This window comes from Labrus mixtus, chromosome 21 (assembly GCF_963584025.1).
Source record: "Labrus mixtus chromosome 21, fLabMix1.1, whole genome shotgun sequence".
Lineage (NCBI taxonomy): Eukaryota > Metazoa > Chordata > Actinopteri > Labriformes > Labridae > Labrus > Labrus mixtus.
The window spans coordinates 17,230,575-17,243,772 of record NC_083632.1 but is presented as its reverse complement, the minus strand read 5'-3'; the positions used below and the strand labels follow the sequence as shown (position 1 = coordinate 17,243,772).

At 41.4% G+C, this 13,198-nt stretch overlaps 1 protein-coding gene across 1 annotated transcript in view; it reads left to right on the top strand.

Moving 5' to 3' along the window:
- The first annotated feature begins 688 nt into the window (after positions 1 to 688).
- LOC132955669 (ras-associating and dilute domain-containing protein-like) overlaps positions 689 to 13,198 on the top strand; it is a 32,495-nt gene continuing 19,985 nt past the window's right edge. The window contains exons 1-5 of the mRNA XM_061028608.1: positions 689 to 1,439; positions 4,435 to 4,631; positions 5,798 to 5,972; positions 9,352 to 9,584; positions 10,538 to 10,998. Coding sequence (XP_060884591.1) covers positions 1,312 to 1,439; positions 4,435 to 4,631; positions 5,798 to 5,972; positions 9,352 to 9,584; positions 10,538 to 10,998 — 1,194 coding nt within the window. The 5' untranslated portion in view covers positions 689 to 1,311. The remainder of the gene's footprint in view (positions 1,440 to 4,434; positions 4,632 to 5,797; positions 5,973 to 9,351; positions 9,585 to 10,537; positions 10,999 to 13,198) is intronic.

Sequence of the window (13,198 nt, the reverse complement as noted above, 5' to 3'; positions counted from 1 at the left end):
CGGACAACTCTGTGCATTTCAATGAGTATTTGTGGATATCGTGTGAGGAGTATTTCAGTGATTTTTGTATATGGGAGTTGATTCATGTTACGTTTCCTCTTACAAACTCTGCAATGATTGTGGTTTTCAAATTCACACCGTGTTGTGCCAGCAGTAAACTGGAAGCTGTGATATTCTTTGTTTCATTGTGCCTGGCTAAAACCTGGAATATCAGGAGGTATACCTATAATATAGGTATCGGGAGCTGAGACATACTGAAAGACTAAATTCAACAATTTTCCTGTATCCCAAAACAGAATAAAAAGTAATACTATGTATAGGCCTCTACATGTCCCTCCACACTACTGATGCTGTAGTCCAAGTGAACATACATCAGAGAAACTGACTGCATTTAAAGTGAATTGCATTTTGTATCTTTTATGATTAAATGCGACCAAAATTGACAGATTAGTGTATTTTTTATTGTTTTTATTGCATAACTGCACAATGAACTGCACCTGCATCAGTAAACATGTGAAAAGAAAGCAATTAATACAAAATAAGTAATAATATTTAAACAATTCATGCATATTCTACAGACATTTACACTCAACATTGAAATATTGAATCTATCAGATTCACATGCAATGACTCTTAAAGCCAGTAGGCCTAGTCTCGGTTGTGATCTGTGTGCAGCCAGCAGATGGCGCTGTGTACGCAGCAATGTTTGGCACTGTTCATTTAGTTCTTGACGCACAGAACCGCCTCTACAAATAATGTCCAAAGTTTTTCCTCAACAAAAGAAGGAACACATCTGAATGAAGAAAATTAAACTCGCTCTTTTAGATTCATATTTTGACAGTTTTCTTTTAGGTGGGCGGGTCTGTGGACTTGGCACTTTGACGCATTTGCGTTGTAGCCGCACATCTGGAGAGCGGGTTCGTTCTGAATTCAAAAACAAACTTCCTTCCTCCAGCAGCACGGGCAGTAAATTACATCCCCGAAATAATTGCGCATGTCTGACCTGTCAGTTCATCTGATGCGTGTTGAAACAGAGTTAGGCAAAGCTGTGACTTGAGCCGCCGTCGGTGGATGGACAGCCCCGGCTACAGCAGCCCCCCAAACAGCTGGATGTAGTGTGGAAACATCTGCAGCGCCTGTTCCACAGCAGCTGAAGAGCTCCGTGCCGAAAGTCCTGACTGAAACATCCCAGGAATGGGTGTGTGTATCACAGACTGAGGGGACATGATAGAAACCCTTTTGTCTTTATCTGGATTTATCTGCAGCAGTTTAACGCGCGCAGGGATACCCAGGTAATCTGATCAGACAGGAATGAATGTGATGAGGCTTTCCTCTGAGGAGCTGCGTTCTCTCCCACCGAGACCACCGGTCGTACCTGAGGCTTCACCGAAGAGACGGTTTGTCAAGGTGGGAAGGAAGACAAGTGATGGCTCTCAGCAGTGAGTATGAACGACTTTACACTTCTTATGGATGAATTATTAGGTCTTTATTGAAGGTTTTATTGGAGGTCTTATTAGAGAACTCCCTCCCCTCCTTTTTAGAGCATGTGTTTTAATCTTCTCATGCTATTAAAAAGTAAACATCAATTAGTGAAATAGTCCTCCACAAATCTGAAGGATCCTCTGACAGGTAAGCGCTATAGGGGAGACCGGGGCTGGTTGTCACATATAATGTTTTTTTTTTTTTACCTTTTTTTTTTTTTTTTTTTGACCTTTGTTGAATTTCTCATCAACACATCTTTAATCAGTTTGACCTTCATACATGGGAATCTTAGTTTAAATGGATTCAAATGGGTTCACTTTAAACTCCTGTGAAGAGTTTTTTTTTTTTTACTGGTTATGGAAAAGACTGAAATAAATAAATTAGACTAGTTCTACATAACCATTTTTAAAGTCTGTTTTCGCTGCCTCTGGGTAGATGTCACTTAAATTGATTAACATCACACTGCAAAAACACTTCTCCATGGAAAAGATTCTCTTTAGGGTCTTTCACACTTGCAGAAAACTCCTGAAAGACTCCTGATATTTCCAGGAGAAGCTGTATGTGTGAACACAAACAGTCAAATTTGCTCTCACTTCACCCGGAGTTTCTCCTGCCAGCCCATTAGTATTTTTTCTGCAACAAGTCCGAGTGATATGATGTGAGAACTCATATATATTCTCCGGATAATTCACCCCGAGCCAGTAGGAGAGGGTGGTGATGTTTTTGTACTGTGACTGCTGCACGGTGCGTAGATTGTATGCACAGGACGGCTACGATCTGCAGGTAATTAAATGTCTGCATTATGTTTTCTGTTCTGATCAGTATATAACTAATGAGCTAATACTGATAGACACTTTACATAGCAACCTCTGCCATCAGTGTGTGAATGTGTAGGTGTGACCCGCTGTGTGAAAGCACATTGAGTAGTTAGAAGACTAGAAAAGTGCTACGCAAGCTCAAGTCCATTTACCATTTAAAACATAGGCTACTTATATAATCATTTATTAAAGATGTAGCATGTGCTTACAACTACACCTTTTATCTTTATACTAATGAAGATACAAACGTTTAAAAAAAACAAGATTTTTTGGGGGGCTTGCATGTATTGGAGAGACTGGAAAGTGCGGGAAAAGGAGCAACAGGTTGGATTCAAACCCAGGCTGTGCACAACAGCCTCGTACATGCGGCGCGCCCTCTAACCACTAGGTCGCCGGTGCACGGAGTACAGTCTTTTTAAAGAAAAAATAGTGTGCACACATCCAAGCAATTTGCATACAGGTGCAGAATAAAAAAAGTATAAACTGTAGAAAAAAGTAGAAGGTCCACACACTGTTCATCTCCCATTGAGCATCTTTATTAAGGTATAACGTTTTGATCCTTTTTAAAGTTGCTCATTGGGAGCTGAACAGCTTGTGGACCTTTCTCTTGTTTCTGCAAAGAATAAATAGGAAACATCAAATGAACCACTATTCTTGAAAAAAATACATTCAAATGAATGGATACTGAATCTATAGCACTGGCAGCAGGCTTAATGTCACAGCTCTTTGTAAACCTGTTTTTAAAGGAACTATATAAACAAAGACATGATGTTGTTCCTGTAGACCTCAGCTAACCTCAGCTGTGTAATGTATTGAAATGATTCAACCACAAAACCAGACTCAATATGGCACTGTGTTGTTTTCCCACAGACGTTGACCAGTTTCACTAATGTCATTATTGAGAAAAAAGCCTAATATCTGAGTGATGGCGTCACTGCAGAGAACCTTTGAGCTGTAGCGGTAAGAAGCTTACAGGCTTGGTTCAAGGAAAACAACACTTCTTTATTTCATTAATGTACTGAGGGAGCTGAGGGAGGCATGCACAAGGAGACTGGATGCTCTTGTACTAAGGACAAACTCCTAGGTACGTTCTCTGTTGTCTTGTCAGAAGCTTCTGTTTCCTCTTGATTGGACATTTCCTTGTATATAATCTAAATGCTTGCTTGTGGATATTTTTCATGCACAATTTCTGCAACTCTTTCCCTTCGATCAAATGCTTTTTTTTTTTCTTTCTCATCACTAAACTGTCATTATTAAACTTCCCAATTCTGTTGTTCTGTATTCTGGCTGCCCCTTTTTTTATTAACCACTTACCCCCCCACCCTGCCCCCCTTTCCATTTCTTAAAGCAACAAGATGTAAAGAAAAGAAAAACAAGAGCCAACATGCTCTTCCCAGACTAAATGTCACTTGTTAATAAATCCTTCAAACGGTAGCTTCTTGACATGCGGATCTTGTTTTTATTTACCTATTTGTGTTTTTTGGATCCAGCACCCGCTGAGTGATGTGCATGACTTTTTTTTATTTTTCATTAAAGCAACAATACGTAACTTTTTCCCCCTTTAATAATGGTTTTATAGGTCAGTTTAATGGTACAATAACTCACAACAGTGAGAATGGCACGGCCCGATATCCTGTTTACTGCAGTATGTGACTTTGGCAGCGGTCCGAGGTCAGCTTGCGAGAAGTGCATGTGGCATTACGGTACTAGTTCACACACAATCCTTCAATTATAAAAAAGAAGCCTGTCAGTCATAGTTTGATACAATGGCTGAGGCTAAGAGGAAGAGGACGGTGACGGAGGAAGTGGGTCGACATGGGTTTTTGGGTTCTCACGGCATATTTGCCGGCTTCGCACCTTCTGCTAGTAAACAGATGCATGTTGTCTAAGAGGGGGAGGCATAACAGCTCTACATGTGTCTTATGACAGAGACGTTGGTTGGGCGCCAAAGTCCACCAAACCAAAGTCCTACATTTTGTTCTTGATGTTCTGTTAATCCTCTCCTAAGGCCCTAAAAGGATCCAGGTCAGCGGTTGAGGAAGCAATGAGGTCCCTTGTTTTTGCTCAAAGACACTTCTTCAGTATAGATTTTAATCTGATTAATTTGACCCTTCTCTTCTCTTCTATCCATCAGATCAGCCTCTTCCACTTCATCAAGCAGCAGGTCAGCCGAGGGCGTGGCCATCAGACAGCCCAGCAAGAACCGCATCCGTCGCCATACCAACCGTCTCTCGGGTGTCTTCCTCCGCGTCCCCTCCTCAGGCTCAGGCTCCATGGCTCTGACGGCAGGCATCAGGTCCTCACTGTCTATCCAACCCAGGAAAGGCAGCGGTACGTCACACCAACCTTACATTTTTCCTGGGCTTCCGTTTTTACATAAATATGGATCAGAGGTTACAGGTGCTTCTGGCAGGTGCATTTTAACTTTAGATTCATCAAACAACCCGATCAAGAACAACATTCTAACTATAATTTGGCCCTGATGTACATAATAATTTAGTTCGGAAACGTATTACAAAAAGTTATGCAGTTATGACTTCCCCTATCCAATCATTGGAAAGTAATACAGCAGCTTTTTGGTTGATTACATTCAGTTGAAACATCTTCTGCATACCAGTATCAACGGTCACAGGGTTTGAGTGAAGACAGCAGGTTTCATGGATTGTTATCTATTATCAGCAGCTGTTAAGGGTCAGCCAAGTAAATTTAGCTCTGTGATCATCTAGCATTATAGCTAACGCTACAGAGGCTTCTTTAAGCACTGCGTTCAAAGCTTTAAAAGAAGATAGATAGCTCGGCTTACACTTAATGTGTGTCTTAACGGATACTTTAGGACTCTCAGGACTTTTGACTCAGACAGCTGAAACAGAAAGGGCTGCTCTGCACTGATTTTCACATTTGTGCCAGTTTTTGTGTGCAGACAGATGTCAATGTCTTTGGCCACACGGATACAGTCTGGACAGAAAAATTAGTTGTTTGTGAATAATGTTTTAAGAAGAACAGGAACCTGCTGTGAACCAGTTTTAACTGAGTCAGGCCTGTTTAACTGAAGCTCTTGAAACATTACTTTTAATCTTTTCCTGTATAATAATGAAATGAAATAAAGCCAACAACTAACTGATGTTACTTTTTAATAAGGGTGCGGACATTAATTAGGGTAGACAAAACCATCACTGAGACTAATGGCAGCCTGTAAAAACATTGTTCACATGTATTAAAATGTACTTTAAAAAAGTACCATAAAACTGGAAATATACTAAATTGCTATATTTTTAAATGAGGTTTTGAATGACACCTCTAAACTTGATCAAATGACAGATATCCAGTATTCATTTTATGAGGATCTGTTGTATTCAAATTAATTTTATATTACAGTATATAATATTAATTGACTGAGTTTTCTACTGTGTTCATGATTAACATCTATCTGCCTTCAAAGCTTTTTAAACCAAACTGAGAGCCAGCCTTGAAACTCCTTTTCCTGTGCTGTCATGCAGTGATCTGTGCAGATGTGTTAAAAGCTGACGACCCATCGGAGCTGTCCAATCAGATAACTGCTCCGGGGATCCTGAAGATCTTCGGAAATGACATCTGCGAGGGAGCTCACTACAAGAGCGTCCTGGCGACCACTCACTCCAGCGCAAAGGAGCTGGTCAAAGAGGCCCTTGAACGGTAAAGGCCATGTGTTATCTCAGCATGTGTGAGTGTGTGTGTGTGTGTGTGTTTGTGTCTGCCTGCCACATGTGTCTGCTTTGCATGTGGGTCCTCGTGTGTGAGTCCATCCACATGCTTCCTGTGCTGCAGCACACCTTTGTGCTACATCATTTGTATATAAAAGCAGTCAGAAGAGTCCTTGATGTAGAAAACTTTGGCGGTTGATGAAAGGAAAGAATGTTCATGTTTTATGATTAGTACATTTCCAGCGGATAAAGCCAAGTCGACTCGTTGTTTTGTTTATTACAACAAACAGAGTGTGCAAATAGCTCATTTGAGTTGTGCTGAAAAGGTCTTGATCAAACCACAGAGTTGCGTGAAAGACAGCCAGTGTCAGCCAGAGCTCTGCTGAGGCAGCCTCCCTCCAGAGAGTGGATGTCTGTCAGTCTGCGCCAACGCTTCAGCCAAAAACATAATGGAATGATTAATGCAAGTGGTTTTCAGCTTGTAGACGATGAAGTTCCTTTCTCTTTTCCCTCAGTGAAAGTGTACACTGTGGCATGACATTTAGCTATATCATTACTAGATATCTTATTTAGTGAGGGTTTGACCAAAGCTTTAAAGGAAATTTCAACACTGACTCCTGATATGTTCAATTCTGTTGACCTACTTTACGCAGGTTTAATGGAATATCCATATAAGGTGTTACTATGATTAAACTGAAACCCCCACCCCCTGGTTAAAAACAATCCTGAGTCGGCATATCTAAATGTTGTGAAATGTTTCTGATGAAAGCTGCTCTTAATATACTTTGGGTAACACTTTCAATTAAGGTCACAATATTCACCATTAATGTGTTGCTTATTAGCAGCATACTGGCTGCTCATTATTACCTTATTCTACATGCCCATACTCTATCGCTAATAGATAATAATCATAATCACAATTAACTAAGAGTTTGCCCTCATTTCACTCCTAATTGAATTATCATCCTAATATGCTTTTGCTAACTTTGAACTTTTAACAGCCACAGGCAAAGCATTTTAAGATCATAATTCATGTTCAACAATGACTTTTAATAAGCAGTAATGAGGGCAAACTCTGCACTGCACGTCTGTCCTGTCTCTATGACAACAGTCTGTTGACAACGGCTGCTGTATGAACAATACTGCTCCATTGCTTTTTACTGTATGTTTTTCAGTTGAGATCGTTTTTACCCCAGCAGACACTGAGCCAGGAGGATGTGGGTACAGGGCATGATCCGTTGGAGACTAACATACATTTGGAATAGTTGAAGCAACTGCTGAAATTTCATCTAAGAAATTAACTGAGAACTCGAGCTAAGAATAGAGCTATTAGACTCAACTTTGACTTGAGCTGCATGTGTGAACGCAAACCGCCACATTTTTCTCTCTGGCTTTATCCGGAGTTTCTCCTGCCAGCCCCCAAGTAACGTTTCTGCTGAAAGTCCTGATGTGAGAATGCAGCAGGATAAAATCAGGAGAATTCAACTCGAATGAGAGGGAGGGGGTGATGACATTTTTTCCCTGCCATCGGTGCACAATGCATAGACCGTATCCAAGCAACCGGTACGATCTCAGTGCACTTAACTAAACCGCAGCATTACGTTTTCTGCTCCCCCTTGCAGTATGTTCTTCTCTGCGCTTTTGTTGATATTATGATTCTATTGTAGCATTGATATAGAGGCAAATATTGTCGTTAAGCGGGCTGTGGTGCTTCGTCCGCCACTTTCACACCATTCTTTTTAGGTCATGTGTTGCCTCAGGAGAAAGTTGGTGGTTTGATTTTGAGTGACTACAGTCGATAACTTAAAGTCTCCTGTGGTGAGACACTGAACCTCAAGTTGGGCTCAAGTTGCATTTGGGCCTCTTAACTTAGCAGCCTCTGCTACCAGTGTGTGTGTGTGTGTGTGTGTGTGTGTGTGTGTGTGTGTGTGTGTGTGTGTGTGTGTGTGTGTGTGTGTGTGTGTGTGTGTGTCTCGATATAGTTTTTTGTGTCTCATTCTTAGGAAAGCAATAATTTGAAACAAAATATTGACTTGGAAATTATTTGATTGCTTTTAAATAGTCCACTAGAATCTACAGCTAGAGTTGTGTCAGTAGCGACTGGTCAATCTGAAGTCTTCATAAAATGAGCTAAACTAGCTTTCATACTAAAATCTAACAGAAAATTTCCACTGATGGTGAAGTGAGACAGATGTGCATGAATCAGCGCAGCACCTGACAAAGGTTTTCTACCTCGTCATGCCAGACTCTGTTGACATTTCCATTTCCATTCAGCAGTCTTTAAACAGCACCATATCCAATAGCACGTTCTGTGTGAACTTCATGTGCCATGGACTGTTTTCGCCTCTTTCAACCTCTTTCCTCTGTTATTGTTTCGCATTCCCGGCACAAAGTCAGACACGCTCCCCGTGCCATGTTCACAAGTGAGGGTGAAATGGATCACAGGATTGACCGGCGCATTGGTGCAGCGTCAGCAGTTTTGCAAGAGCTGCGTCAGAAGTAGGAAGGCAAAGCTCTTGATTTACCAGTCAATCTACGTTCCAACCTTCACCTATGGTCATGAGTTGTGTGTAATGACCGAAATAATGAGATTGCCGATACAGGGGCCGAAATAAGTTTCCTGTGAAGGGTGGCTGCGCTCAGCCTTAGAGATAGTGTGAGGAGCTCGGACATCCGACGGGAGATCGGAGTAAAACCGCTGCTCCTTTGCATCAAAATGAGCCAGCTGAGGTGGATCGCGCCTCCTGGTCACCTCCCTCATGAGGTCCTCCAGGCACATCCAACTGGGAGGAGACCCTGGGGTAGACCCAAAGCTTGCTGGAGGGATTATATATCCATTCTGGCCTGGGAACGCCTTCTGATTCCCCAGGAGGAGTTGGAAAATGTTTTATGCCAGACATGAGTGGTTTCTTTGGTGAACAAGGAAGAGCTTTTGTGACATGTTGGCAGGAAATTTACTTCCACTGAAAAACAATGCTTTAAAATCCCTAATGTCTAAAAAGGGCAAAGGATACCATGGATACATCCAATAACATGTCTATACGTCTATACAAGGCTTAAGTGCAAAACTGTTATTAGCATTGGAATAATTTCATAAACATTACAACCAGAGCGTCTTTTTAAGGTCCTATCTTCCTCCCGAGACCCTCCCCCTTCCTGTCCAACAGGGAAAACGTCACACTTTGAGCGATATGTGTGAATAACAAGTTTTTAAAAATTTAAGTGGCAGGCTGTACTGAAATGTTCTAGAAAATGTTCAGGAGTGTATATGTGAGAAAACAGCTTCATTAATTGTAAGTGGAATTTACCAGTTTTACAACTTTTATCCTGTCACTTTTATTTATTATATCCCACCTCACTATGTCTTCTAGGTACGGCCTGGGGAAAAGGGAGGCAGAGTCCTACGTTCTTTGTGACACCATTGGCTCCATTGGCGACCAACAGTGGAAGACGGAAGGTTTCCGAGTCGTGGGCGACAATGAGAAGCCCCTCCTCCTGCAGTCACTATGGAAACCCAGAGAGGGCCTGGCGAGACGGTTTGAACTCCAAAAGAGGAGCTCTGTGGAGGAGAAGACGTCCAAAGACAAAGACACCATTACTGCTGGTACAATGTGTGACTGTGGCCTCGCGGTGCTTTGATGTCTGAAGATTTCACAGGGTGCCACTTTCTAACTCACTCAGGGTGTCTGCACGCTCTGGAATAAAAGTTTTCACTGTTAAACGGAGCACTGTTAAATTCAGTTTGAGAGTTCTCACAGTAAAAATGTGGTGTGTTGGCACGTTTTTATTTTCTCTCGTGAAACCTGCCAAGCCACACAAACCCAAACCATATTTAATGGATCTATATTTTATTTCTCTCTCTCTTTAATTTCTGTTACAAATTTGGACATATGTTTCATTCTTACAACGATAAAGTGGCCAAAGGAACTTTTCGATTTTGATGAACAATGCAGCCAAACTGTGATCTAATTACACTTTTTCCAGTGACACACCCTTTCTGTCAACGTTTTTACATTCACTGATATTTACAAAGCAGGATACAGCAGAGAAACATCCATAACTTTCCGCAGTGGCTGGAAACAAACACTTTATAGCTCTGTAAACGTGCAGACTGGACCACTTTCTGTCATTTGTTCAGGAGGACCAATCTGTGGGTTGACACAGCTGTGGTCATGGAGTAAAAGTGTGTCCTGTTTTGTGTTTTGCTTTTATGAATGGTGCAGCCTGTGATAGCGTTCTATCAGTGTCAGTGTGTGTATGCCTGCTCAGTGGGGTGAACTGTTTTATTTTATTTCCATGAGCTCTCCCTTTTTTTCCACTGAGGTCTGTTTCCTGTATGAGGCTTCTCCATGTTGACTCTGGCATAAATGCAACATGTACAAATGATGGGACACATGAAGGCTCACACACAGCTCACCTTGCTTCAGAAAAAAAACGGGTGTTGCCCTATCACTAAATTCCATAACCCCACTGCTTTATGTATTCATGCTGCAGCTATATTTGACCACATTGAAGCAGCAACACCTTTACATGTTTATTTATCTCCCTCCCTCTTAGGTATCAATGCCCAGGCTCGAAAGCTGCAGAAGAGCCGCTCCAGAGTGACCTCCACCTTCATGGAGAGGACGATGGGACGAAACTATAAAATGTGGAGGAGCAAAAGTGAGATGGACCTCTTGGACTCTGATGCGGAGAACCAAGAGGACGCCGATCACGAAAACTGTCCGAAGGATCGAAGCGTGAGCCTGAATCACAGTTCGGTACAGAGTTTCAAGCGTACAAAAACAAGCCCTGAACAGAATCGCATTCACAGCATCGCAGCGCCCCCCGAGGGGGACGGAGGCTCGCGGGCTAAAACAGAGACCCTCTGTCCATCCAAGCTGAGAGGCAAGCGGGAAGGAGAGGAGTCAGAGAGGGAGGAGACGGAGAGCAGCGACGAGAGCAACACACAGTTCTCCATTCACCCTCCTCACGACTGTCCATACCTGCTGCTGCTGCAGGGCTGCAGCCCCGCACAGGTATCTCATTCAGACACACACTGCGCTTTGGAGTGCTGAAGTATGACCATCTAGTGACTTAACTCTGGAAGTGAAAGCGTCCTTTTTTCCCTTATACAATGTTTCACAATCTCTTAGATGGAACTTTTCTTTGACTCATATCCCCATAAAGCTCCCTCTTAAATCCAGATTAAGAACTGATACTACCTGGATCTTTAAAAGAAGTCAAACACATAAAGGTACACTTTGTGTAAAGATGTAAAAAAAAAGTATGTTAAGTATAGAAATTAACCACTAATCATTTCAGTGATTTATAAAATAAAGTTTCAAAATCATGGCAGTTAAAGCAGTAATCTCTGGGATGTTGTGGGTGCGTCCATTGAATGTGTCGAAAACCGGCCCACTGGCAGGAAAGATGTCCCCTCTCAACTGTCAAAATACTGCTATTCAAGTTCTTCTAATCCCATCATCCAGAGAAGATGCACTTGTGGAAAGAAGGACTAGCTAGCAACATCTGACTGTTGTCTTAGACCTTGAGAAGCACATCATTGTAGTCGACATTAAGCATGAGTCCTAATGTAGAAAGAATAATCTGCAGAACAACGCAATCTTAAAGGGACAGTGATTATTTCTTATACTTAAAACAATTGTTCCAGGTTGTTTTTTGAAGGACCCTTGGTTTGGAAAACTGACTTGAAGTTGTAATTCGAAAGAAATTAATCATAATTTAAACTAGCCTAGCTAAGAGGGGCTTAGCAAAGGTTAAACAACTTCTCACAAAAGATGACCCACTCATTTACAGGCTGACACCTAGTGTTTAAAATGGGTACTGCAGTCCAAATTCAAAACATTGAACAGAGCTATCTCCCCGTGAACCCTCCTCCATAGAGTCGATGTGCATGCAGGTTGACATTTCACTGCCACCGAAGCTTCAGTGTTTATCCAGCTCTGCATCAGTCTTGAAACCTTTCTGTGTTCTAACCTCTCTCCATTTTTCAAAAGCATCTCCAATATTCATCCTAGTTTGACCACGTTTCTGGTCGTGGAACTTATTGGAAAAATGCAGAGGCTTTTGTTGAACCAGTTGCTTCCATCGCTGCAACACCTTTTGGTTTGCAGTTTGCCTGGCAAAAGTCCAAAACGGCCGTGTGGGGGAGCCTTAAAACCGCCAACCTTCTCTGGGCCAAACAAATACAGACCATTCAAGACCAGAATCTAAACTTAGAAGGAGGACACACAGTTTAACTGTTGACAGAGAAGCCAGCACTTTAACATAGCATGTTTCCTTAATGTCTGATCATATCGTGAGGTCATTTAATGTTTTAATTCAGTAGATATCTCATATTGGACCTTTAAAACATTTTACCTTGTATCTCATTCAAACAGATCAACACTGTTACTCCTACAAATTCCTAAAACCTGCTGCTATAACAGCATTTTTTCTCTGTGTTTGGAGAGTTAAAGGGGAGAATCATTTTTCAAAAAGTCAGCAAACTGTATGAAGGAAAACCATGTGTCAAAAAACACTGATCAGGAAACTGAAAAAGACAAACCTGGCACTGCTTCCTGGCTGATTACGCATGGTTTCAACAAAGGGCAACCACCACACACATGCAGGCACACACACTAATCCTGATACACTGCTGTGATTTTGACTGTGCGTCACAGCTGTTTTCCCTAAAGATCTGTCATTGGAAGATAATCTACTACCAGATATATTATTATGGACAAGATTTAGGGAGTTTATGTTTGCATTGATTCAGCATGTTATTTTTGTCTAACTGGAAAAGACAGATTACTGAAAGGGAATGTCAAACATAATAAAGCCTGCACATTGTTCTTGCCACTCACTGTGGCTAATAAAACATTGTTTGCCTAATCAGGCTTGGATCAAGACTGTAATTCTAATACCTCCACATGATCTGCTTTCACCAAGACACTGTTGTTATGTAAGCTAGTCGTGATTAAGCGATTAATGTTCTTGAGACATTTGCTTTTCCTTGGAACAAAATTTAGGTTGAAGGGCAGAATAAACAGATAAACAGTAAGATTAACATCAGCAGCTCATTGATTTCTTTGCGCTGGTGAAATGTTAATTTCACCACCGCAAATAAAGTTAACTATCAATAAAACAACAAAGAAAAAATCTACTACATGTTCAAGGAAGAATGTGCAACATTTTACATAAATAAAACAGAAATCAAGTATATAATCTGTAAAT